The sequence below is a fragment of the Castor canadensis genome, chromosome X (genome assembly GCF_047511655.1).
Source record: "Castor canadensis chromosome X, mCasCan1.hap1v2, whole genome shotgun sequence".
Lineage (NCBI taxonomy): Eukaryota > Metazoa > Chordata > Mammalia > Rodentia > Castoridae > Castor > Castor canadensis.
In genome coordinates, this window is record NC_133405.1 from 127,196,321 (window position 1) to 127,222,010 (window position 25,690).

Genomic DNA, 25,690 nt, shown 5'->3' on the forward strand with positions numbered 1-25,690 from the left:
TCTCCATTTAACGTGAATTGGGGATGCTATGCGTGGGCTGAGGGTCTGGACGTGTCAAAGTTTTGCCTCTTCTGGGTGTTTTTTCCTGTAAGGTGTATCTCCAGTGTTTCTCCCAAGATTTTACTTTAGGAAGCATGCTTTCTGTTTCCTCCTTTTAGCCGCCATCTTGGAATTTCAAATGCTCACTTTTTTGATGTATACTTACATGGCCTCTTCTCTGTATGTGCAGTGGTTTTTTTCCTCTTACTGTTACACCAGTCATGCTGGATTAAGGCCCCATCTAAGAATATAGTCACGTTGGTGGTTAGTGTTTCATGGGAATGGGAGGGCATAATTCTGTTCATGATAGTCGCTTAGACAACAAAAGTACATTTTCTCAGTTTTCTGGAGGTTAGAAGTCAGATCAAGGTATATGCAGGTTTGGTTTCTTCTGAGACCTCTCTCCTTGGCTTGTAGATGCTTGTGTTCTGTTTTCATATAGTCTATGTATCTGTGTCCTCCTTTCCTTATAGTCATAGTGGATTAGGCCCACCCTAATACCTCATTTTAACTTATTTTTTTAAAAGACCTTAGTTAATTATCTCTTTAAAGACCCTATTCCCAAATATACAATAGTAACACTCTAAGGTACTGAAAGTTGGGACTTCATACTATGGATTTGGGGGATGATGCAGTTCATCCCATAATAGCAAATCATAAAACAAGCTTAATTATAATCACCTACTAGTCAAATTGAATTAGTAACCTCTTTCTTGAAAAGGGTGCTCTAGTGGATGCAAATGTTGTTTGCTATTTTTTATTTATCTTTAGCAGTGAACTCTGAAGTATAGTTTGCTGTATTAGTCATTCTTTTGTTATTGGAGAAAATGATAATGGGTCAAAAAACTACTAGGAAGTTAGTTAGAAAGATTTGGTTTCAGAAGTAAAGACTGTTAAAAACAATCATGAGAAAGATTTTGTTATGAGGAAATAGTTGTTATTTAAAAGAAGAAAAATTCCCAAAATAGTTTATGTTATTGAGAAAATGTTGAAAAAGAGTATGTTTAAAAATACAATGAATGAAAGAGAAATTGTGACTCAAAATATTTCTTTCTCAGCCTCTTGTCCTGATTGTTTTTTTTTTTTCAGTCACTTAAATTTCATTATAACTATTCATGCTGTGGATGGAAATAGTGATTTTTAGATTTAAAAAACTTTTGAGAGAAGATGAAAGACAGCATATGAGGCATCAGTTTATATGACCCTTGCATTGCGAAGAAAAATTGTATGAGTATAGCTTTGAGCAGCATAAATACAGAAAGTGAGCTTGCTCTACCAGCAAGGGACATGGACAAATGCAAGCCCTTTGGTTGATGTGTAAGCTACATATGAGAATATAGCTAATAAAAAAGAAATATTTAGCAGCAGTCTTCATTAAACTTCTATTAGGAAAAGCCATTGGAGCCAGGTGCTGGTTGGTCACACCTATAATCCTAGCTACTTGGTAGGCAGAGATCAGGGGGATTGTGGTTCAAGCCCAGCCCAGGCAAATAGTTTGAGAGACCCTGTTTCAGAAGTACCCAACACAAAAAAGGGTTGGCAGAGTGCCTGCCTAGAGAGTAAGAAGCCCAGAGTTCAAACCCCAGCAAGAAAAAAACACCATAAGAAAAAAAAAAAAAACCAATAAGAAAAAAAACCCCACGAAGAACAAGAAAGCCATTGGATCTAGTTTACTTATCAACTTGGGTTATTAGCTAGTCAAATGACATGACATTTGTGTCATGTGCATCATGTTTTAAATTTTTAGGTTAACAAAGTCAGGCTTCTGTATGTGGGAAAAATCAAACTGCGTATTTAGCTAGAGTAAAAAAACGCATCTCCTGTTGTGTTGTCCATTCCTTCATTCCACTCTTCTTTCCAAATTCAGATTTTATTTGTTGTTCTAGGCGTTTTTCTGTACACTCATAAACAAATACAGGATTTTAAATTTTTTTGGAAGTACTGTGGTTTGAACTCAAGACCTTGCCACTTGCTAGACAGGTGCTCTACCACTAAACCATGTTCCCAGCTAGGCTTTTAATTTTAAACATAAATTTAAATATAATATACATACTGTTCTATAGTTTTTTTCTCCTAAAATATGCATGCTTTGTAAACCTTTCCATGTCATTTTATATATATTTTAAGTTCCATTGTATTATTTTGTAGTGTGACTTGTCAGAAGTGATTTCACCCCTTCCTAAGGATGAATAATTAGGTTATCTCCATATCCTTATTTATATTACTCCAACAATGAGCATTCTTACGTAGAGTTTTGTGTATAGATGACAATGGCTACATTCTTAGAAGTAGAATTACCGATTCCAAGGGATGTATTTATTTTGTTTTTTATAATTGTTGTACTGGGGGTACAATGGGACATTTACAGAAGTTCGTACTATATATCATAGTTGAATTAACCCTCTCCATCATTCTCCTTTATCCCCCTTTTCCCATTCCTGGAATAGTTTCAACAGGTCTTACTTTTCCATTTACATACATGTATACATAATATTTCCACCATATCTGTCCTCCTACATTCTTTTCTTATATCCTTCCCCTCCCACCAGTACCAACCTCCCAGACAAGACCTGTTTTGCCTTCCTGTTCTGTTTTTGTAAAAAAAAAAAAAGATAATAATAATAACATTTATGTTTAAGATAGATACAGGGTGTTCATTGTGACATTTCCATGTATGTATATATTATAACCTGAATTGGTTCACTCCCTCTATTTTTCTCCTTTCTACCTTAGTCCCCTTCTTACGGTGATTTCAACAGACTTAAAACTTCTATATTCATTCTTGTACAGGAAGTACATCAACCATATTTACCTCCTTAACTTCCTTCTTTTACCCTCCTTTCGTATGTGACCTTCCCTTAGCGTGACCCGCTTTTCATAATATTGTTTGTATGTGTATTGTGTCTGTATTCCACATATGAGAAAAACATGCAGCCTTTGACATTTTGAACCTGCCTAACTTCACTTAAAATGATGTTCTCCAGTTCCATCTGTTTACCTGCAAATGACAAAATTTCATTCTTCATTACGGCTGAATAAAATTCCATTATATATAAATATCACATTTTGTTAGTCAATTCATCAGTAGTGGAACATCTTGGCTATTTCCATAGCTTAGCTATTGTGAGCATGTTTTAAGTATTGATAAGTACTGTTAAGTGGCATTTAAAGGGGTGTTGCAAGCTATGTTCCACCATTAGTATATAGACATTTGTATCTTCACTACTTAACTAGTATTGTATATTATCCACCTTTTAAAGCTTCGTTAGTCTTTTAGGGGGATGGTGGGGATGGAAATGGTATCCCATTATTTTAATTTGTATTGCATTGATTAGCAGTGAAATTGAGCTTTTAAAATTAATTTTTGGTGGTACTGTTACCCTTAGAAGACCCTGGTCAAGAAGATCTAAGTTCCTTGACATCCCAAACAAAGAATTGAGTGGAAACATGCAGATTGCAAAGTAGCAGCAAAGTTTTATTGAGAAGAAAGTACACTCCCCAAGGAAGGAGTTGGGGCAGGCTCCAGTGAGGTGGCTTGAGAGCAGCACCTGTAACTGAAGATCATCAGTGCCTTGGTTTGGATGGGTATTTATATACTACCAAGGGTAGGGGGCTGGTTTTGGGTGATTGACAGATTGATTGCACTGTTAGGAGATACAGGCCTTTAATTAGGGGTTTTTGTGTGCATGCCCCAGTTTGGATCCAGATGAAAATGCTGTTTAAGAAGGGGCATTTTGGGGTCATTCTGGGTGGAGCTAGATCACCTCTTCCCCATGAGATGATCAATGAGAAGGCCACCTGTTCCCCATGACCTGGCTTGAGTACTTTCCATGAAGTTCCTGCCTCAGTACTGGAGTTGAACTCAGGGCCTCATGCTTGCTAGGCATGTGCTCTGACCACTTAAGCCACACCTCCAGCCCTTTTTGCTTTGGTTTGTTTTGTTTGGTTTTTTTTGGTGGTACCAGGGTTTGAACTCAGGGCTTCACGTTTGCTAGGTAGGCACTCTACCACTTGAACCACACATCCAGACCCTGCTTTGGTTATTTTTGAGATAAGGTCTTGCTTTATGCCTTTGCCAGCCTGAACTGTGATCCTCCTAATTATACTTCCCCGAATAGCTGGGATGACAGGGATATGCCCAACCATTGCGTGAGATGGGGTCTCGTGAACTTTTTGTTTGGACTGTTCTTAAATCACCATCCTCCCAATCTCTGCCTCCTAGTAGCTAGGATTACATGCTTGAGCCATGGCACCTGACTTAAAAATTTGTTTAATGGCCTCTGCCTCTTTTTCTTTTGAGTTCTTTTCTTCCTTTTTTTGTGGGTGCCCTTTTCAGCCAAGCTTTAAGCTTGGCCGGGAGCCATCTTAAATCCTTATTCCTCCTTGACCCTGTACTCTGGGTAGCCAATTAGGAAGGTCCACTTGCCTAGTTTCCTAATTATTTCTTTGTTCTGTTCCTTCTTTCTAAACTTAACACCACTATCTCTCATGAAGGCTTTCCTCTTGGACTAGACTGTTATACTAGCATTTTAACTGCCCCAATCTTTACCTTTCTACACAACTGCTAGAAATGTGTATGTGACACAGAAACCTTAGTGTATCATTCATCCCCCTGCTTTAAAATTTTTGAAGTTCCCAGTCACACTCAGGATGGAATGTAAGTTTCTTAATATAACCTTTTAGGTTCTGCATGATCTGGTTTGCAGTTGCCACAACAGACTTTGGATTTTATGTTCTAAAATGCTTATAAAATATCTTACAGATACAAGGTTCCTTTTTTAGAGCTGTGTTTTGACTCATACTTGTTTCCCTTGGGCAGCTAGTTTTTAAAGATTTAAGTCAGGCATTAAATCCTCCAAGATACCTCTCCTAGTTCCTGCTTTCCATTCTCACAATTTTATAGCATTTTGTGCATATCTCAATCCTTGTACGTATTAAGTCATATTATTTTTACTGTTTCTTTGTTTCTTGGAATGTGAGCTCCTTTTAAGCATTCTCAGTGTCTCTCAGGTCATGAGCACACATTTATACAAGAAGATTAATACATATGGAGGAACCAAATTGTATATGTTGAAATGCCTCTGGGAAATTTGAGTAGGGATAACTACCAGGTTGTTGTAAGTTAATGGATTTAGAACTTAGAAACAGTTTGGCTTACGAATGTGTATAGTGATAGTGATGGAAGTCTTGAGCATGAATGAGCTGGTTCAGAGAATATGTAGAAGATAGGAGTATCAAGAGTAGAACCTTGAAAAATACTCATCCACCCTTTATAGGTGGGTAAAAAGACAGGAGCAATCTTAGAAGTGGAGAGAGATGGAAAAACCAGAATTAAATCCTATCACTATAGGTTCTAGTTATCACTAGATAACTGTAACAGTATTTCACAGTGCCTGACCCATATCATACATTATAAGATGATTTTTGTTTTGCAGTATTGGGATTTAAACTCAAGGCCTACACCTTGAGCCACTTTGTTAGCCCTTTTTTGTGTTGGATATTTTTGAGATAGGGTCTCACGGGGCTAGCTTTGAACCATGATCCTCCTGATCTCTGCCTCCCAAGTAGCTAAGATTACAGGTGTGAGCCACCAGTGCCTTATGGGAAAGCTGATTTTTGACTATTTGGTGGGTAGAAAGTCATCAGTACATTAGAAAGAGCTACAGTTCAGGTGAAGAGTACCCTCAGAGAGACCTAAATTTGTAATTGTGGTGGCAAAATATTTATAATACAGTTCATTTGTAATGGCCTTAATTTTGCTTTTGTAAATACACCTCACGTTTACTATTTCTATGCAGTAGAAAATTGACAAAGGCTGGAGGAGGATCTATATGTACGTTGGTTGAATGTCTACTATGTTCCGACAAAGAGGCAGTGAGCTAACTCTGGTTGGAAGAAAGTCAATTAAATAAAATAATAAGCATAATGAAGACATATCATTAGTTTTAAGAAGAATGATAGATGTTTGGAGTAGGTGCTTTATGGAATTGGAGAGCCTAGTGACAGATAACACTATTTTGAAAGGCTTGATTAGAAAGGAAGAATAAAAATGTGTGGCACTACAGGTAATAAAGATGTGGAACTTTTCTCCAGTAGTGCTCAGCAGCTAATTATAAATAGGTGAAGTAGATAATAGGGCAAGGACAAGGGAATAAATTGGTTTGGGGTACTGAGAAGCAAGTAGTGAAATGATATACTGTTATCTAGTTGTGAAAGGACATGATGGGATGTTTGGTTCTCTCTCTGTATCAGTGGTTCTCAATTGGGAAGAAGATGATTTCCACCCCCACCAGGGACATCTGGCAGTATGTGGAGATATATTTGGTTGTTACACTGTGGTATGGTGCTACTGACATTTATTGAGTAGAGACCAGGAATGCTGCTAAACATTCTACAGTGCACTGAACAGCTCCTACAACAAAGAATGTTGTGGCCTTAGGTGTCAGTGCCAAGGCTGAAAAGCCCTAATCTGTATTAATTCTTTGTTAATATCATCTAATTTCCTCGATTTAATTATAGTTTATGTGCAGATGACTTTCAAATTTATATGTCAAATCTAGACCTCTTACTCCCAACTTAGACTTGTATATCTAGCTACCCACCTACTGAGCATCTCCACTTGAATGTCTAATAGACATTTCAGATTGTTCCACCTACAATCTCTCCATCTCAGGCAGTGACAGCTGTCCTTCATGTTACTCAGGTCACAAATGTTGGTGATTATTTTCTCACCCTGTATCCAGTCCATAAAAAAATCCTGTTGGCTCTACCTTTAAAATATATCCCTAATTTGAACACTTCTTTCCATCTCTGCTACCATCACCCTGATACAAGCTGCTTTTTATCTCTCACTTGGACTGTTGCAGTGCCTTCCTCACTAGTCTCTTTAGTTATAACTATATAGGCTATAGTCAACATAGCAAGTAGCATGTCCCTTTTAAAACATAAGTCAGGGGTGGGGACATGACTCAAGTGGTAGAGTGCCTGCCTAGCAAGAACAAGACCCTGAATTCAAACCCCAATATGGCCAAAACAAAGTTACATTTAATCTATAATTTTCTGTTTCTTACTACTTTCCAGCTAATAGTGATGTTATAGAATATTATTTTACTGGTTCATCTTTTTATATTATGTATTCAAATCTTAAAGTTCTGTTTCTCTGTTCATTGCTGTCTTCTAATTCTATTTTGTAGCAGAGAGATTATATATTGCCGTTTGAACTTAGTTTGCTCTGATATAGAAAGTAAGATCCTTGTTTGTACCTTGAATGTCTTCTGCATTCTGTAAGCATCCAGCATAAAGTTAACTACCACAATTATTCTATGTTAAATCCCTTTTCCCTTTGTTCAGCTCATATGTGGTAACAGACAGTTGACCTTTATTTCCTTTATGAAGTGGCAGGGTGTAATGCTGCTGCTTACTTACCAATTATTTATCAAATGCTTTGATCTTTGATCAAGCTAACCTTTGATGTGTCAACTTCCAGGGTGGTTTAGAGAATCAAATTAAGGCTGAGTCTGTTGCCTCAGTCCAGTAATCCAAGCTACCTTGGGGGAGGTGAAGATCAGGAGGATCTTGATTTGAGACCAGCCTGAGCAAAAAGTTAGGGAGAACGCATCTCAACAAAAAGCTGGGTGTGGTGACACTTGTCCTCACAGTTGTGTGGAAGGCTTAAGTAGTTTGATCAACATCTGGGCCAGCCTATACAAAAATCAAGACTGTGTTTGGAAAAAAAAAAAAAAAAGCAAAAAGGTCTGAGGACATGGCTTAAGTGGTAGAATGAGCACCTTCCAAACAAGCACAAGGCCCTGAGTTCAAACCTCAATACAACAACAACAACAAAAAGAATGAAATTAAGAATGTGTAATTAAAAGGATTTGGAAAGCTAATGATTAGGTCTTGAGATTGCAAGGAGGTGTACAAGGTAATAGTGGAAAAGTACAGGATGATGAGATAGGTTTTAAGAGGGCATTTGTAAAAGGAACCAACCTTCTGTATATACGTTTTTCAAACTTTTCAAGAAAGAGTTAGTTGAGAACTTGTTTACTGTTCTTAGATGGTTCCATGATTTCATTTAGGAAAAAAAAGAAAATAGAAAAACGCTTGCTGTTGGGTTTTATGCTGGAATTAACACAATCAAGTTGTAGTACCTACTTCTAAGAATGTCTTTAGTCTCATAGAGGAGTGAAATAAACAGTGATTTTACAATCAAAGGTGAGAGCAGCTCTGTTTTAGGTGCGCCTGGGACAGGGTATTGATTAATCATTTAAGCACTTTCAAGGAGACCAGGAAGGCCAACCCTTTGAATTGGATGAGTTGGGGTTGGCCAGGCAGAGATGATGTTCTAAGGAGGCTGCTATGAAGGGTTAGAATAACAATTGCTCTGGGATATAGGGCTGTTGTGAGAATTGAATATTTTTAAAACATTGTAGATTGCATATACTAAAAAATTGAAGGCCAGCTTTTAATGTTACTATACTAGAGATGGGAGTGTAGAATTGGCAGGTTGTGGTTTTTGAATGAATTTTAGGTAAGTGAAAATGATGAGTCTAGGGCAGTGGTTCTCAGCCTTAGGGAACACACAATAGAATCACTTGAGGAATTAAAACTTGCTGAAACCTGGGCCATACCATAGACCAATTCACTCAGTATCTGGGGTGATGTGACCCCAGATGATTATAATGTTCAGTAGGGCAGAGAATCCTGGTTGACAACTATTTCCAGGCTTCTGGCTTGGGTGACTGGTTGGTATGATGGTGCCATAAACTTGAATGAAAAACTGAAGGAAAGATTTTTTGACATAGCACTTGGGTTTTCTAAGAATCTTAAGAGCATTTATGTGATTTAACTTCTTGTAACTGAGAAATACTTTTAAATACTGTCCTGGATATTGAATATCATCCAGGTCATATTACTTTTCATGTTCGTTTACATTTTATACTTTTAAGTGTCTTTGAGGATATTATCTGCTGCTGTTGCTTCTCTTTGGACTATTCAACACATCTGCATAATTTACAGAGTAGTTTTCTCTGACTTCCTCTTTTTAAAACTTCCTGTTGATGGCTCTTCCCTGTCCCCAACCACTACTGCTACCACTACTGAGATGTTCCCTCTACCAGAAGAGAGATAATTGATATTTTGTTCACCAATAAATCCTAAATTCCTAGTACATAGAAGATAGAACATATTTCTTTACTGAGAAGATGGATCAGGCTGGTTTTGTTTCCTTTTAGGTTCTTGGTTCTGCAGAACAAATGTGAGATGAGAGCAGAGTTTCAAATTTGCTGGGTATTGGGCGGGGGGAGAGGGTGGAGGCGGAGTGGGTGGTAAGGGAGGGGGTGGGGGCAGGGGGGAGAAATGAACCAAGCCTTGTATGCACATATGAATAATAAAAGAAAAATGAAAAAAAAATTATCTTTTCTCCTTCTGTAACCAATTTGTTAATCATGCTTTGGTGACTGACTTTTGGGCATATTTCCCAGAAACTTTAAGGCAACCCTTAATAAACACTAATAAGTCTGCATGCAAAAAAAAAAAAAATCTGTGAGAACTTTCTTTCCATATTAATTGATAAATATGGAGCTTAATTTTTAGTTGCTAAAGATTGTAAGAGAATACTCTTGAGAAAATGGTTCTTAATATTTCTTAACAGTGAAAATCTCCTTTTATATGTTTTGGTAGGAACCACCAAAGCCACCCCTAAATAATTTCAAAATAGGGATGAAACTTGAAGCTACTGACAAAAAGAATCCATATTTTATCTGCCCTGCGACCATTGGAGATGTTAAAGGAGATGAGGTGTATATCACATTTGATGGCTGGAGCGGAGCATTTGATTATTGGTGCAAGTATGATTCTCGAGATATTTTCCCAGTTGGGTGGTGTTGCCTGACAGGAGATGTATTACAACCACCTGGAAATAATGGTAAGCTAGTAACTCAATATGTGTTCTTTTATTTTACTGAAGTTGTATGTAACTGCTTTTGGTAGCTTTGTGATTAACGTTGATGATGTTAGGACTTTATTGTCCAACTAGACTGTCAGGCAGATCAGCAAGAGCACAGTCCCATTTAGAAAACTATAGATAAAGGAAGGCTAGGATTAGAATTCTTGAGGGCTTGTCTCAGCTAATATGGGCAGAGCTAAAAGTCGTATTTGGGTCCTTAAAGCCATGGTGTTTAAGCATTGGGTGAAGGGAGGAGTGTCAGCTACCTTTGTAATTACTAGTCAGTTAAAATTTATACATGGGATCTGTGGTTACAGCTCAGTGATAGAGTACCTGTATAGCATGCATTAGGCTCTGGGTTATATCCCTAGCACCAAAATACTACTTTTTTGCACATGGTATTTCATTGTTCATATCTCAAAGGTAATTTTTTAAGGTTGGGCATAACAACTATTAAAAACACGTTTTACATAATTTTGTAAACTGTTTTCAAGTTAACTTGATACTTAATAATCTTAAGAAAAATCTACATGAGTGAAAAATGTTGACTCTTTGGAAGCCATTATAGAGTTCTATATTACTTAGTTATGGTAGTGTTTATTACCTGTTATGCTGTGTTTCTTAAGTTGAATACTATGATCATCTAGATATTTTCTTTCAGAGAAAACTCATGAAAATATTGAAGCTCCTTGGCAACTCTTCCAAGGGCTTAGACATGCCTAACATGGTCTTCTGTGATGGAATAACTGCCAAGGTTCCAGTGAGATCTAAGCATAGAACCAGTTATTGACTTAAGTTTGATATAAATTTATTAGTGGAATTGAATGTAAACAACTAAAATCCCACTAAATGTATTTATACTAGAAACAAGGTGTAGAAAATGAATGATAGTTAAGATATGTACAAGAGGGAGCGTGGTAGCTAGGAAAGAGCTTATAGTGTACTATTCTTATAACTAATGTAATCTGGAAATTCAACACATCCCATTATACTACAATAATACATACTGTGTGTTCTTTTTATTAGGTACCTCTTTTACCAGTTCCTTGCTGCCATAATTCTAGGAAATAGATATTAAGTGATTGATCTATGTACTAACATAACTAAGGCATAATCTCTGCCCTCAAAAAGTTTACCTTCAAGTTGAAGAAAGCTGGATGGAGGAATAAACATGTAAAAATTGTACAGAATTAAAAATACAAAAATAGAGACGTATGTTAGATATGGAAGTGGCTCAAAGACTTCCAATCTGGGCTAGAAGGAAAGCCTCACAAAAAGACACATGGTGTAAATGTTAAGAGAGGTGAAAGGGTTTGCTGAACAGAAGGGAAATAGAAGTAGGGTAGACATATCACAAAAGTTTAATTTTCAGTTTACCTGAAAACTGATGAATTTTGGTTGGGAATGTGTGGCTGAGAATGCTTGTCCTCCAGCATCTGTTCTCCGTTTTTTTCTTAGTGATACAAGTTGACTACCTATCGTACTACATTTCCTGCCCCTAGCAGTAGGGTATGGCTGTGAGATTAAGTACAGATAGATATTCTACTTCCAGGAAGTGTTTTATAGAGAGGCAAATCGGGTTCTTTTGAATTCCTTCTTTCTGCTTTTATCCTGCTGCTGGGAGTGTGGTTTTGGCTGGAGTTTCATTTAGTACCATATGACAGGGACTCCTAGGTACTGTGGAGCGAAAAACAGAAAGGAGCTGAAGTTCCTAAGAACTTTGTAGAGCAGAACTTTCATAATAGTCTGTATTTTCATTTCCAGACTGTCATTTGTTAGAAATAAACTTCTGTATTATGTAAACCGTCGTTATTTTTAGGTTTTTCTCTTACTGTTAGCTGAACTTAATCCTAACTGATTCAGAGTAACTTTGGGATATCCAGGTGCACATGTTTATTGGCTATCTGCAAGCGCAGGTATGGAGCCTAAAAAAATCCTGGCTGATAAAGCAGGTTTGAGAGTCATCATACTCACTCAAACAAATACTCTTGTGCTAGGTGGGAATATAGGTACTGGGGTGAGGGGGTGCTTTTGCACATTTTGTTGATAGAGGCAAGTGGTAGAAGTTTGAGTATGGTTATAATTATGCATCCGTAACAGGTGGAGTAGAAGGGACCCAAGACAGAATCTTGTGAGTCAACATTGAAGACAATAATTTTCATATTTGAATCACCTGGGGGTAGTGATAAGGGTGGGGGGAGCTGGTTAAAAGGCAGTGCCCTGGCAGTCAGATGAAAGATTTTTTAATCAGTAGGTCTGGAAATCCAGGACACTGAGAAAAAGTACAAATAAATGTAGGATAGTCACTAGGTTGGTTTCCTGAACAGTAAGAGAGGAAGGATTTTGAAGAAAAAAGTGTTCAACATTATCAGATGCAGAAAAATCAAGCAAATGGAGAAGTCTTTAGTTGTCTTAGTAATGTATGGTTACTGGGCTTCATTAAAAAGCCAGATTTAAAGAATTGAGGAATAAGTGGGAAGTACAAAATGTTTAGAAAATATGGCTTCCCAATACTTTGTGGCATCTGCCTCCTCTGTCTTTGTCCTACTAGACATTTTTCTCACTTCAAGTTACAATTTAGAATTTTCTCTTTATGTTCCTTTACTCTCCACTGTTTATAATTATCTTCAACATTTCTTTTATACTCATTGAAAGCTACATTTGACATTGTTATAATTTTGCTTTAACCATTAAACATAATTTAGAAAACAAGAGAGGAGAAGGAAAGTCTATTGTGTTCATATTTTGCCCTTTCACTTGTTCATTCTTCCTGATTTTTCAAGTTTTCCTTTTATTGTTTCCTTCTTATTTAGAGAACTTCTTTTGGACATTATTTTAGGGAATGGTAGTGACAAATTCTCTTAGTTTTTCTTCACCTGAGAATATTTTTGTTTCCTCTTCATTCTTGAAGATAGTTTCTGGGTATACATTCCAGATTGACAGTTTTTGCAGCACTTGCATAGTTTCCTTCTGGTTTCCATGGTTTCTGAGGAGGAATTTGCTGAGTTTTTTCCCATATAGGTTCCATTTTAAAGATCTGTTTTTCTTATAGTTCTTTCAGTGCTTTTTTTATACTTTATCTCTTTTGTGGTTGTATTACCAGGTGTGTACAAATTTTGAATTGTTAAAATTTCTGGCCAATTGAACCTTCTATAGTAACATTATGTATGACAACTTTTTTTTTAACTTTAAAAGTTAATTTTATCTGATTTTAATGCAGTGATACCAAATTTTATTTCTATGATATTCATTTTATTGCTTTCTCTAATGTTCACCCTTTATCTTTTAGATGGCTTTCTTATCAGTAGCTACATTTTGATTTTTTTGGCCAGTTAGCTAGCTTTTCTTTTTGTATCGTTGTATCTTTTTGTGATCTCATAAGCCACCATTATTGTTCACATAGTCAGTAGTTCTTGAGACTTATCCACATATTTGACATATTTGTTCTTTATTCGTTCTTGGCATCTCAAGCTTTTCCTCTGTCTGAGGCATGTGTTTTAGAATTTCCTTTAGTGAAATTCAGCTAGTGGTGATAGTCTCGGTTTACGTTCATCTGAGTATGTCATTATTTGAACTCTTTCCTTGGAAGTCATATTGTGTGGATGTAAAATTTCAGATTGACAGAGAATAACTAACTTTTAGCATATTGAAGATACCATGTTTTTCCTTCTGGTTTCTATTATTGGTGTTGAGAATTCAGCAGTCAGTTTGTTTCTCTTCTGTAATCTGTCATCTTTTTCTCTAGCTAACGTCAGTATCTTCATGTCATTTTTGGTATTTTGTAGTTTTACCCTAATACTTCTAGGTGTGGGTTTCTTTGAATTTTGATGTTTTTGCAAAACCACACATTTATAGATAACAAATTGCTCACTTTCATGGTGAAAAATTTTAAGTGTTTTATGTTATATTTAACTTTTGTCATCATTAAGGATTTCATATGACACAAATAATGTGAAGGTTTAAACCACATTTCATGACTGCATTTTGATTATTGAGCACAATTAGTGCAAATTTTGTTAAAGTAGGATTTGAAAGCAATTAGAGTAGAAACAAATGTGTGCCCACTGGAGCCACAGTTTTGCAGAGATACCCAGAATCCCCAAAAGAACTTTGGGATTCTGGGGAAAATATGTTAAAAAATATTAGTTGATATTCACACAAAGACATTCTATATGTGATTCATTTTGCTTTTTTTCTAAGCATTGATTAGTAGTTAGTACTGCACTTAGACAAGGTAAAATAGGGTCTTGACTTTGCTAGGCAGGTACTCTACCACTTGAGCCACATCTCTAGTCCTTTTACTTTTAGTGTGTTTTTCAGATAGGGTCAGCTTTTCATTCTACTAAATTGGCACCATACAGCAACCAGTCTTCCAAGCCAGAAGCCTGGAAATAGTTGTAAACCAGGATTCTCTGCCCAAGCTGGTCTCCAACTGCTATCCTCATACGTCTGTCTCCCAAGTGGGTGAGATTACAGGTGTGTTCAACCACACCTGGCCTAAAGTGAAATACTCTTTTTTTTGTAGAGAACACATTTACATTAGCCAATGCATTATTCATTTAGATGGTAGCTATAAAGTAAAAGTAGCATTTCTTGGGCATAGTGTGCTATATTAAAATCAAATATTTTTCTTACTGTTTCATTATAATTTGGGCAGGGAGGCAATACTGGAGTTGGAACTCAGGGCCTTGTGCTTGCTAGGCAGGAGTTCTACAACTTGAGCCATGCCTCTAGTTCTTTTTGCTTTAATTATTTTTCTCTTTAGGGTCTTGCGTTTACGCCCATTGCAGCTCGGACTGTGATCTTTCTATTTATGCTTTGTGCATAGCTGTGATGACAGGCAAGAGCTACTACACCCAGGTATCACTGACTGAGATGGAGTCTTGTGAAGTTTTTGTCTGGGTTGGCCTGGAACTGTGATTCTCCCAATCTCCACTTCTTGAGTAGCTAGGATTACAGGTGTGAGCCACTGCACCTGGCTCATGATAATTTTGGCAGTACTGGGGTTTGAACTCAGGGCTTTGTGCTTGCTAAGCAACACTGTTTTGTGCCATATGTCCAGCCCAACAGTTTCCTTCAAATATAAGGAATGTAAGGCATTCAGGAAGGCTACTTGATTTGACTTTACATTTAAAAACTAAGTTTATTGGTTTCCTTAAGAATAGTAATAAAATTTAATTTACTTTAAAACTACTTAAAATTTTTTTAACTGTATAAATTCTTCAATGATCAAGCAGTGAAATTAATTAAGCTTATCACTGGTAGAAAAATCCATGGAAAACATTCTGAGAAAATTCAGCAAGCAGTGTGCCTTTTTCCTTTTGTTTATTTAGGTTTTCCTTTCTTGGCTCTTTATGCAGTGTTTCAAAGCCCTTGGCTTCTGGTTGATGCTGTCATAACTCATCAGATTTACTCACAAGACCTATATAGGATGTGTGGTGAAAAAGAGGGAAGAAGCATGTCTGCTGCTGTGTCCTTGGCAACTTGAAGTAGGAGGCTGAGTCACATTAAGTGAAAATGAGGCCCACTGCAGATTTTCTTCTGGCAGAATTTATTTAATCTTGCTATTTTCTTTTTCAACTTATTCTCCCAACCCCAATTACCGTTTTTAAAATCTTACTTCTCTCTAAATAATGATAGAAATTCAGGAATACCCTGTAAGCTACTGGATTTTTTCCCCTTCATATTGCCCTTCCCATGTTACCAGCCTATAGTTATGGGACTTTATAGCCAGTCATTCCAAATATTTAATACGTGAAGGAGGAAGACAGGAAGGATACTCCAGCAACTCAAGAATCAGAACTGGAACTATTCTTATTTGGAAAGCTATGTAAGATTTAATTTTTTTCTTTTTCCCAGTTGTATTGCTATTTTATTTCCATATTTTGTTTATGAGCATAATAATTGAGAAATTGGAGACACTGAGAAGCCAAAGATTCTTTAAAAATTTTTCTGCCCAAATTAATTTTTTCTAAGATTATGGGATTTATTCAGATTCTAAAAAATAAATCACTACATTGCAAACCACTTTACCTTGCTTTAAAGATACTTAAGTACTTTTAGTGTAAACTATATAAATTAAAATTTGAACTTACAATTTCTAAAACATTAATGAATTCAGTTAAGTTTAACTTCAGATTTATATATCATTGATTGCAGATTAATGGACGACAGTGGTGTGTAGCCTAATTCTTTAAGTAATTGTGACATAAACCAGGAAAGGCAGGCAGCAAACTTCCAGATGCTGGAAGTATAAAGTTGCAGGATCCCAAGGGTATAGAGGAATTCCTCCTGTCCGAAGGGAACTGTGGAGGAGGGGCAAACATAGAATCAGCTAGGTATAGACAAGTATTCCTATCCAGTGGCACCATAGATGTTCAGTGACTGTCTTTAACTCTTTTCTTGATAAAAACCCTTCAGTTTTTTGGGTCTCTTACTCTCTACCTCTCACAGAAACAGCTTTAATTGAGAAATGGAACTCAGTGATAACATAGCATTTCCTTCACAATACTGTAAAACATTTCTGATAAGTGAATATTCAACAGAACTGGCAAATTAGATTTTCTTTGTTGCTAATTCAGACATAAATTATATGAACAGGATCTTTCTTCCTAAGGTAAAAGCAAAAGAAAAGTTGAATAGATCTTAAATTAATTAATTATCTTGATACTGTTAGCTTTTTCTTTGAATACTTATTTCCTGTTTGCAAGCAGGAATGCATGTGTGGTTTAGCTTTTTCTTAAATGAAAATTTTAAGGGAGTGGGTTTTAACATCTTAAGCTTTTGATCTTTTTTTTTAATGTATCATTTTATGTAGTAGTGTTTTCTTATCTTGAAAAACTATTTCAAAGCTTTCATGGAACAAAATAAGAAATAGCTCTTTTTCATAATCCCTACCCCATTCTCATTCACCCCTCCCCCAAAATTAGAAATTGTGGCTGCTTTTTTGCTCTTTGTTCAGATGAGTATGTGGTTTCTAAAACTTGTTTTTATCCCTCATAATTTAAAGATTTGATAGTTTTTAAGGCATATGTTTACCAACTTTATTTTTTAGGATGGTGTATATTTTGTAAAAACAACAAAAAGCACATTTCATTTCTTCTTTTCCTGGTGGGTCAAAAAGTGACAGAGGTCCATATAACCAAGGCTGTAAAAAGTTCAAGGTGTGCCAGTTCCACTGGAAGGCTACTGAATAAACACACGTATTCATTTTTGCCCTAGTTTATAATACAATATGGACTAAATGCACTCCAGTACTCTTCTTGTTTGGTATAAATGAAATGGTTTAGAAATGCTATCAGCCTGAAGGTTTAACTCAAAAGCCATGAAATTTAAAACAGATGATATTTTCTTTTTCATATGAACAGCTTGGAAGGAATGTTTTGCTTGTGCAAATGAGATGGCCATTATAATGCAAAGAAGTATCTTGAAAAAAACAAATGTCCTTTCTCTGTTTTAAGTATTCCAGCTATATTACTGCAGTAATTCCAAGCATAGCCTCGAGATTTTTTCTTTCTTGGTTCTGTTCAATGATAGATTTTAACAAGTTCTCGTGAGACTATTAAAATGTCTTATTTTTTAGGTCGTGTGGTCCAGCAGGGTAACTTTTGTCTGTAGATGCAATAGGTCGGCAGTTAGATTTTGCATGTCTTCTCACTTCTTTCCAGATTCCCTGACCCAGGGTAACCTTTAGTCCTTCTTAGAGGGCAGGAGTTAAGGAAGTTTGAGCAGGTGACTGATGATCACTGTCTGTATAGCCCATAGACAGTATATGAATTACTTTAGCAGTTCCCTTAGTCCCCTCCCCCCTTAAACCAACAGATGCAAATAGCTTCTTTCCCATTTGCTAGAAATTCAGGCTTGCTCAGGCAACATGGGCTTTGTTGTTGACTGGCTTTCTCCAGAAATGCAGTTTTATTCTTGGTAAAGGAGTAAGGCTATCAAATGGAATCTAAATCACCTTAATGGTAAATACATCAACAACTTGTTTTTTCTGGAATATTTATAAAGGTAGGAATTCATGCAAAAGTTTCTTTATAGTGTAATTTAAGTGTGGTTAAAGAAATTCATTGTCTGCTTTGTTAGCTATTGTATACTAAATATCCCACTAATTTCAGTTATCTCATAAAATCCTCTGTTTTGTTTTAAATATTACTTACTGAAATTGTTGGCTCTAATATTTGAAAAGTTATTTATAAATAGTTATTTAATGGTGCAGGGAAAAAGCCAGTCTTTGCTTATTTCCACTGTAAAAATGTTTTTTTTTTTAAAAAAGGAACAATCCTATTGTAAATCATATTTGATTGTTTAAATCACCAGTTTGTTTTAAAGTATTGTCAGTTTTTGTGCAGTTTTTCGGAATATGACAGCAAATGATTTTTCACTTATATTTGAGATTTATTGAAAGTGTTTATGATAGGGAAATGTGAATTACATTTTACTAATAAAATATATTAATGTATTTAATATGTTTTGTGGAAATTGTAGCGGTGATTTTTTTAACAGCATAATGGAAATCATTCTGTAAAAATCATTCAGGAAGAAAAAAGATACTTTGGTTTAAAAATCAAGTGGCTTTTCAAAGATCATATTAATAGATAAATTATGAATTGACCTAAAACAACTGAAAGTGCTTCTTTTGTGTAAACTTTCTTCTGAACATATTAAAGGTTATGGAGATTGTAATCTTCTTTAATAATGTCAAGCATGTATGAGTAGCAGCTGTGAAATAAAATGCACAGAAATCGTCCCCTCCCACAATGAGGCTGAAGGGAGTTGTTGGCAAAGCTTCTGTGGTCTGCAAGTAGAAAACAAGCATGTTTTGAAAACAATACTTTTAAAGCCTTTTGTAATTGTGATGATTTCTAGCTTCTTGCATTTTTATGATTTCCTTCCTAGGCTAATTACTTAGAAAATAATTACATAACAAGATAAGACTATGTAAATTTAAGCTAGATGTTCTTATTTTAATCTAGCATGTATGTCAAGGAAAAAAGGCACTGTCACTTATGTATGGAGATAAACTTTAGCTGGACTTTTTGTATTTTCAGTTATGTTTAGGATACTTTTCCCAGTAACATTGTTTTTAGTCTTTCAGTAACTTTAAGGTAGAATATTCAGTGCATTTTAAAGTATAATTTTTTTTTTTGCTGTACTGGGGATCAAACCCAGGGCCTTGCACATTGGACAAGTACTCTACCACCGAGATGTAACCTCCAAGCCTTAAGGTATAATGTTTTTATAAGCTATATGAAGAGTTTCTTGTCCCTGTTTATCTTAAATCCCCAAACCCAGTTTTGCAACAGGAGAGTGAATCAAAACTATATATCCTTTAAATATATTTGAGTTTTGTTTAATTCTCCAGATACAATTTTTAAAAGCAGGTGGTAATGATATAAACAGTGCTTCACAAGTGAGAATACTCTGCCAGACCCCCAAAAGTAAGCTATTTTAAATGAAATCTTTCTTTTAAAATGAATCATTCCTTTCCTTTTTCATAGAAGTTACCTTTTATTATGTGTTCTTTAAGGTATTTTTAATACTGTAAAACTGTGGTTTTTGGTGTTGAGGCAAATCTACCTGGGTCATCAAGGATACTTAGGAAGGATGATGGAGGAGCTAAGGCAGTTGGACTGGGCTTGTTCATGCTATTGAACTCTGGGCGGGGGGAGTGGTTGATAGATAAGTGAGGAGCTGGGTAAACCTTCAGGTCAGAATTGGGGAGTTGGTACAAGGTCCAACAAAGCTAAATACATAAGACAAGTCCAATGCCCATAAAAAAACTAGGACAATTAGCACTAAAATTTAGAGATCTTATTTTCCTTTGTAACTTCATTTTTTTCCTTGTGGCTATCAGATCATAAAAATAAACCTCCGAAAATGAAGGGTGTGGTCAAAGGGGCTTTTGTATTTATTTTGGGCCCAGTGGGAAAGTGGGAGATAGAGTGAAAAAGCAGTATCTTAGAGAAGCCTTTAAATGATAATAAAAGGAAAAATGATAAGTGGAGACCTGGGGAAGGCAGGACTGAGGAATGTGACTAACAAGGACAAAAGGTGCCTTGCTCCTACGAATGGAGGTTGACACTGTGTTTCTGGCATTAAACAACTTGGACAATACAGATACTCCCTCCAACGCATGCGCGCGCGCATGCACGCACACGCACACACACACACACACACACACACACACACACACACACACACATACACACACACACACACAAGGTTCTGTTGAGTTAGCTTCTCTGAAGATTTCTGCCTGTGGTACAAAGGTGATCTATAATTTAATTCTGAACTTCCTGCAGATTATTGTGTTTTATTTGTAAGTATTCTAAAGGTAACTGCTGGCATGCAGTGACACTGCATAGGTGTTTCTAATGTTATTTTAATTAATTCATAAACAGTCGTCCATAGGTTCTGGGATACCTGAGGGTTACCAAAATCCAAGATACTTAAATCAAATGGCATAGTATTTGCATATAACCTATGTATAGTTTTCTGTATATTTTAAATCTCTAAATTACTTCTACTTAATAAAATGTGAGTTCTTTATAAATAGTTGTACAGCATTGCTTAGGAAATAATGACAAAAGTCTGTACATACTCAGTAATGCACATTTTTCCCAATATTTAATACACAGGTGGTTGAATCTGCAGATTTGGAGCCCCATTGTTGAGGGTCAACCTGATACTACTCTAAAAGTCATATGGACTTTTATCTGAATTAAATATTCTGCTTATGTTGAGCAGTTGTTTTCTTTAGAGACATATTGAATGGTTGGTTATGTTATTTACAAAGTAGCTTCTAGCTTGTTTATCTTTGTTGGGACATTTTGTATTTTTAATGACAAAAATTGGTATTTATTGTAGAACATTGAAAAAATAAGGATAACAAGTAAGATGAAAGACTGAAAAATGTGCTTATATTCCTGCCATCTAGAGATAATCATTGCTAATATTTTGGTATATGAGCCTTAGGATATTCAATTTAAAACTGGAAATGCTAATTGCTGGTAATCATTGAAGCAAACTGAGGACATCTTAAAAAGTGTAATTTGTATTCTGTTCTATATGTATAGGATTATATTGGTTTGTTCTCATCTACTTAGATAATTTTGTTTTTTGCGAAACTGGGATTTGAACTTAAGGCATTGTATTCCCTAGATAGGCACTCTACCACTTGAGCTACATCCCTAGCCATTTTTGCCTTTTTTTAAAGGTATATTTTGAGTAGGGTCTCGAGTTTATACCTGGTCCAATCTGAACCATGATCCTCCTATTTACGTTTTGTGCCACCATGCCTGACTTTTATTGGTTGAGATGGGATCTCATGAACATTTCGCCCCTGGACAAACCATGATTTCCACCTCCAAAGTAGCTAGGATTACAGGAGTAAGTCACTGCACCCAGCCTACTTTTAGATATTCTTACTCTGTAATTAATAGGCTTGAAATGTGGTCTAATTGTAAATATTTAAATCAGAGAAATTCCATGAGAAAAAATGTCAGAAGGTACTCTTCCAATATTTGGTACAATTTTTCCCTTAAAGGTGTATTTAGCCATGATAATTAAAAAGAGCATATTCTCTGGGCAAGGTAGAAAATGGGTCAGATATCCTCTGGGGAAAGTGAGGTAGAAGTGTGGGGTATGTGGGGAAGGATAAAAGGGCAGCCATAGAGCAGTTCAAAGGGAGTAAGATCTAGTGGTTTTTTGGGGAAGGAGTCTGAGGAGTGAGAATTTAGGCAGGAGGGAGGGCCAAGTGAGCTTAAGTTCAAGAGACAGCTTGGTCAATTGTTGTTTTAGGAGGCTATTGTCCTGCTCTCCCTTACTGGAGGAGTGGGGCCTATAGGGGATGTGGAAGGTCCATCTAGTGCCCAGTGTCTAAGACAGATGCTGGATAATAGAGATGAAGGCAGGGCCATTGTCGGACTGTGGGGTCAAAGGTAGCCTCAATCCGGGAATGGTATGGGTTAGGAGGGCCTTTAGTGATGACCTCCTTGGCCTTTTCTGTACAAGTGGGAAATGCCTCAGTCCACCCTATGAAGGTATCCACCATAGTGAGAAGGTAGTTCTGTCAGTGAGCCAGAGGCATCTGTGTAAAATCTATCTGCCAGTCTTGTCCTGGCAGACTTCCTCATGCCTTGTATAAGGAAAGATGAGGGCCTAACACTTCCCTGTGGGGGACACCTGGGAGCAGATAAAGCAAGACAGAGTGATCAGTTTAAGAGTGGTAGCTAGAGAGGGGGACATTAGGTGGGCCTGTAACAGATGTAGCAAAGGCTTATATCTCAAGTGAAGGAGATTATGGAGATGTAAAAGGATTGGGTATTCCAGGAACTGGGGAATGACCACCTTGTGATTAAGAAAGCACCATCTGTCTGTTTGAGTACCTCTCACCCAAGTGAGTGTAGTGTGTTCAGTCATGGTGTAGTGGAGGGTAATGGTGGGAAAGATGGGGAGTGTGGGGATAAGGAGTAGTCCTTTTGAGGGGGTGTTAGGTGATGAAGTATCCTGGGCAGTGGCCTTAGTTGCTGCGTCTGCCCAAGAGTGATTGAGGGAAATGAAATCTGTGGGTTTCTGATGGCCCTTACAATGAATGATAGCTATTCATCTAGGTAATTTGAGAGCCTTTAGTAATTGGTGGATTTGGGGGTCATTTATGATGGTGGTTCCCTTGGTTATAAGGAAGCTTCTTTCCTGCCAAATGAAGGCATGGGAATGCACAATGTGTTGGGCATATTTTCAGTCTAGTATATATTGATCTTGTCTTTGCTAGAATTAATGCCCTAGTGAGGGTGGTCAATTTAGCCTGTTGAGATGCGGTCTGTGGGGGAAGGGCTATCGCTTCTAGTGTGGACTCTCTAATGGCGTATCCTGCTGATAGTTGAGGGTCTTCTGAGACAGTCCTCTACTCTTAACAGTCAGTGTGAGAGAAACCCAGAAAAGGGAAAATGCATCAGAATTGAAGGCTGGCGTTGGATGGGGGTCCAGCAATGGGGAGTAGTCCTTGACCTATCTGAGAAAGAAGAGGGAGGCCAGGTGCCAGTGGTTCAATGCCTGTGATCCTAGCTAGTCAGAAGGCAAAGATCAGGAGGATCACAATTCAAAGCCAGCCCCAGGTAAATAGTTTGCAAGATCCTATCTTGAAAAAAAAACTCTTCAGAAAAAGGGGTGGTGGAGTGGCTCAAGCAGAAAAAGTGCCTGCCTAGCAAGTGAGAGGCCCTGAGTTCAAACCCCAGTGCCGTAATAGAAAAGAAAGAAGAGGAGTAAAGAGAGATTGAGTGACGAATGGGGAGGGAAAGGCAGCAGGGAACAGGGAGGACAACTCTAGTCTCTGCTCGGGGTCTGGGAGTTAGCCCAAGGCCAGCTGCCATTGCTTCTCAGCTTGCAAGAGCAGGGAGCCAAGAGTCGAGCCTGCAAGCTCGACTTCCTGGGTTTTAGCACCAGATATTAGACTGAAAAAGCACAGAGATGAGGAGAAGGCTCAACATCAGCACAGGTTTATTCAGGAGAAGAAGGGGGTCTCCAGCAGATGCTAGAGCCTCCTGCCACTTACAGATTGGGAATTTTATAGGAGAGGAAGAACTTTGTAAAGAGATGAGGAATTTTTTCATTGTGGCTTGTCCATTGTCCATTGTCCATTGCTAGGGATAGTCTAGGAACTAGGTCTTGTGTTCTGATATAGGTGCTGGGAAACAAGATGTTTCCCTTGGGGGAGCCGTCTCTCCTGGAACCAAACAACTTTAGTGTCAAGTGGTTTAAGATGGCATAAGTGATGGCAAGTTGAGCCTAGAGCTTCCTCAAATTTCAACCTGAAAAAAAAATAACCAAATTAGTTAAATCTGTATTTTGTTTAAATTTATGGAAGAAAATATTTTGATTAAAAAATCTTCTAATTTTTCCCTCACTAATTAAAAACACCCAGTTTAAGCAGAGAACACGGGCTTTTGGGTTAGATAGTTTTTAATTTGAATCACAGTTCTACTTCTAGACTGGGTATATGATAGTGGGTTGGATAGATACCTTGCTGAGCTTCTGTTTATTTGTATTTAAAATGGAGATAATAAAACTTGCCTTACAAAGTTGTAAAGACAAATTTTAATAAGTCAGCAGTGATTTTTTTAATGAAATGAAATTCACATAATGTAAAGGTTAAAATTAACCATTTTAAGGGAATAATGTAGGGACATTTATTGCATTCAGTGTTGCACAACCACCACCTCTATGTAATTCCAAAACGTTTTCATTCTCCTAAAAGGAAACCCTGTACCCATGAAGCAGTTGCTTCACATTCTCTCTCCTCCCACTTACCCTGTTAACCACCAATCTGTGTTCTGTCTCAATGGACATCTGTTTTCCTACTTGAGATATTTTATGTAAGTGTAATCATAATCATATATGACTTGTGCCAGGATTTTTTCACTTATCGTCAAGGTTCATTCATGCTGTACCATGTATTACTACTTCATTCTGTTTTTTAAAGGAGAAAGGATGTGTTTTTGGCTCATGGTTTCAGAATTGTCAGTCCATAACGTCAGGGAGGACTTGGCAAAGCAGAGCAGCTCAAATTAATGTCAGCAGGAAGAAGAGAAAATGGAATACAGGAAGAGGCCAGAGCAAGATATAGCCCCCAAGTACACACCCCTATTGGCCTACTTTCCTCTAGGCCCCACCTTTCACCACCTCCCAATAATGCCATCTTATTATTAATCCATCAAGGGATTAATCCGTTTATTAAGTCAGCACCCTCATGACCTAATTATCTCTGGAAATACCCCCATAGACATGCCCAGAAGTGTGCTTCACTAAATCCCCTAGGCAATTATCAATCCAGTCAAGTTGACAATACCTCATTATGGCTGAATAGTATTCCATTGTGTGGATATACCACAATTTATTCTTTTATCCATTTGGACTCTTTCCAGGTTTTGGAGTCTACTTGTATCCTTGCTAACACTTAATACTTTCTTTTTTTTTTTAATAGCTGGTTTTGAAGCTCATCCTTCCTTAATGGAGTACATTTTAGAAATTGGTTTTTAAGTTGCTTGGTTAGTATCTGAAGCCTAATATGGCCAAGAAAACTGGAAAATATTATGATGAAATCATAGTAGTGTATTTAATGCATAAACTACCTGAATTGTTTCTATGAGAATATAAAGTCAAAGACAGAACTTGAATACTAAACATACATTCAGCATTTATTGGATGCCCATTCTGTGGCAGACCCTAGACTAGGTAGGTGTTACAGATACATGAAACTAAACATGATTCCCTTTCACCAAGGTAACTCACAGTGTGGTGAGACAGATAGATGTAAAGATAAGCTGTTATAAGGTCTATGCCAATAAAGATAAACAGTATGTATGTTCTGTTAGCTTCAGGGTCCTGTGTTTGCCTGGTGATAGAATTTTACAGAGCTGATAATTGATCAGAATTTCCAAGACTGTATAGAAGTTTAGCTATTAACAATGGAGGGAAGGTGTCTGCTGGAAGATTGGTCAATTTCTGAAGCAAATAATTATGACTGGATCTATAATGGTAGTTGGAGAAAAGAGGAAGATATATAGAGGGCAGCAGGCCAAAGAGTTGAGGTTTTAGCATATGGGTAATAGAGCATTACTGAAGTTTTTAAGTGCAAAAGTGATATACAGTTTGTATTTTATGGGCTTAGCACTCTTCCGCTGTGCCACTCTGCTTCTTACAGTT

General features: G+C 36.9%; 1 protein-coding gene across 3 annotated transcripts in view; it reads left to right on the top strand.

Moving 5' to 3' along the window:
• Scml2 (Scm polycomb group protein like 2) overlaps positions 1-25,690 on the top strand; it is a 93,783-nt gene that overhangs the window by 29,857 nt on the left and 38,236 nt on the right. For all 3 annotated transcript variants that reach the window (XM_074062393.1, XM_074062394.1, XM_020152201.2), the window contains exon 7: positions 9,721-9,964. In XM_074062393.1, coding sequence (XP_073918494.1) covers positions 9,721-9,964 — 244 coding nt within the window. The remainder of the gene's footprint in view (positions 1-9,720; positions 9,965-25,690) is intronic.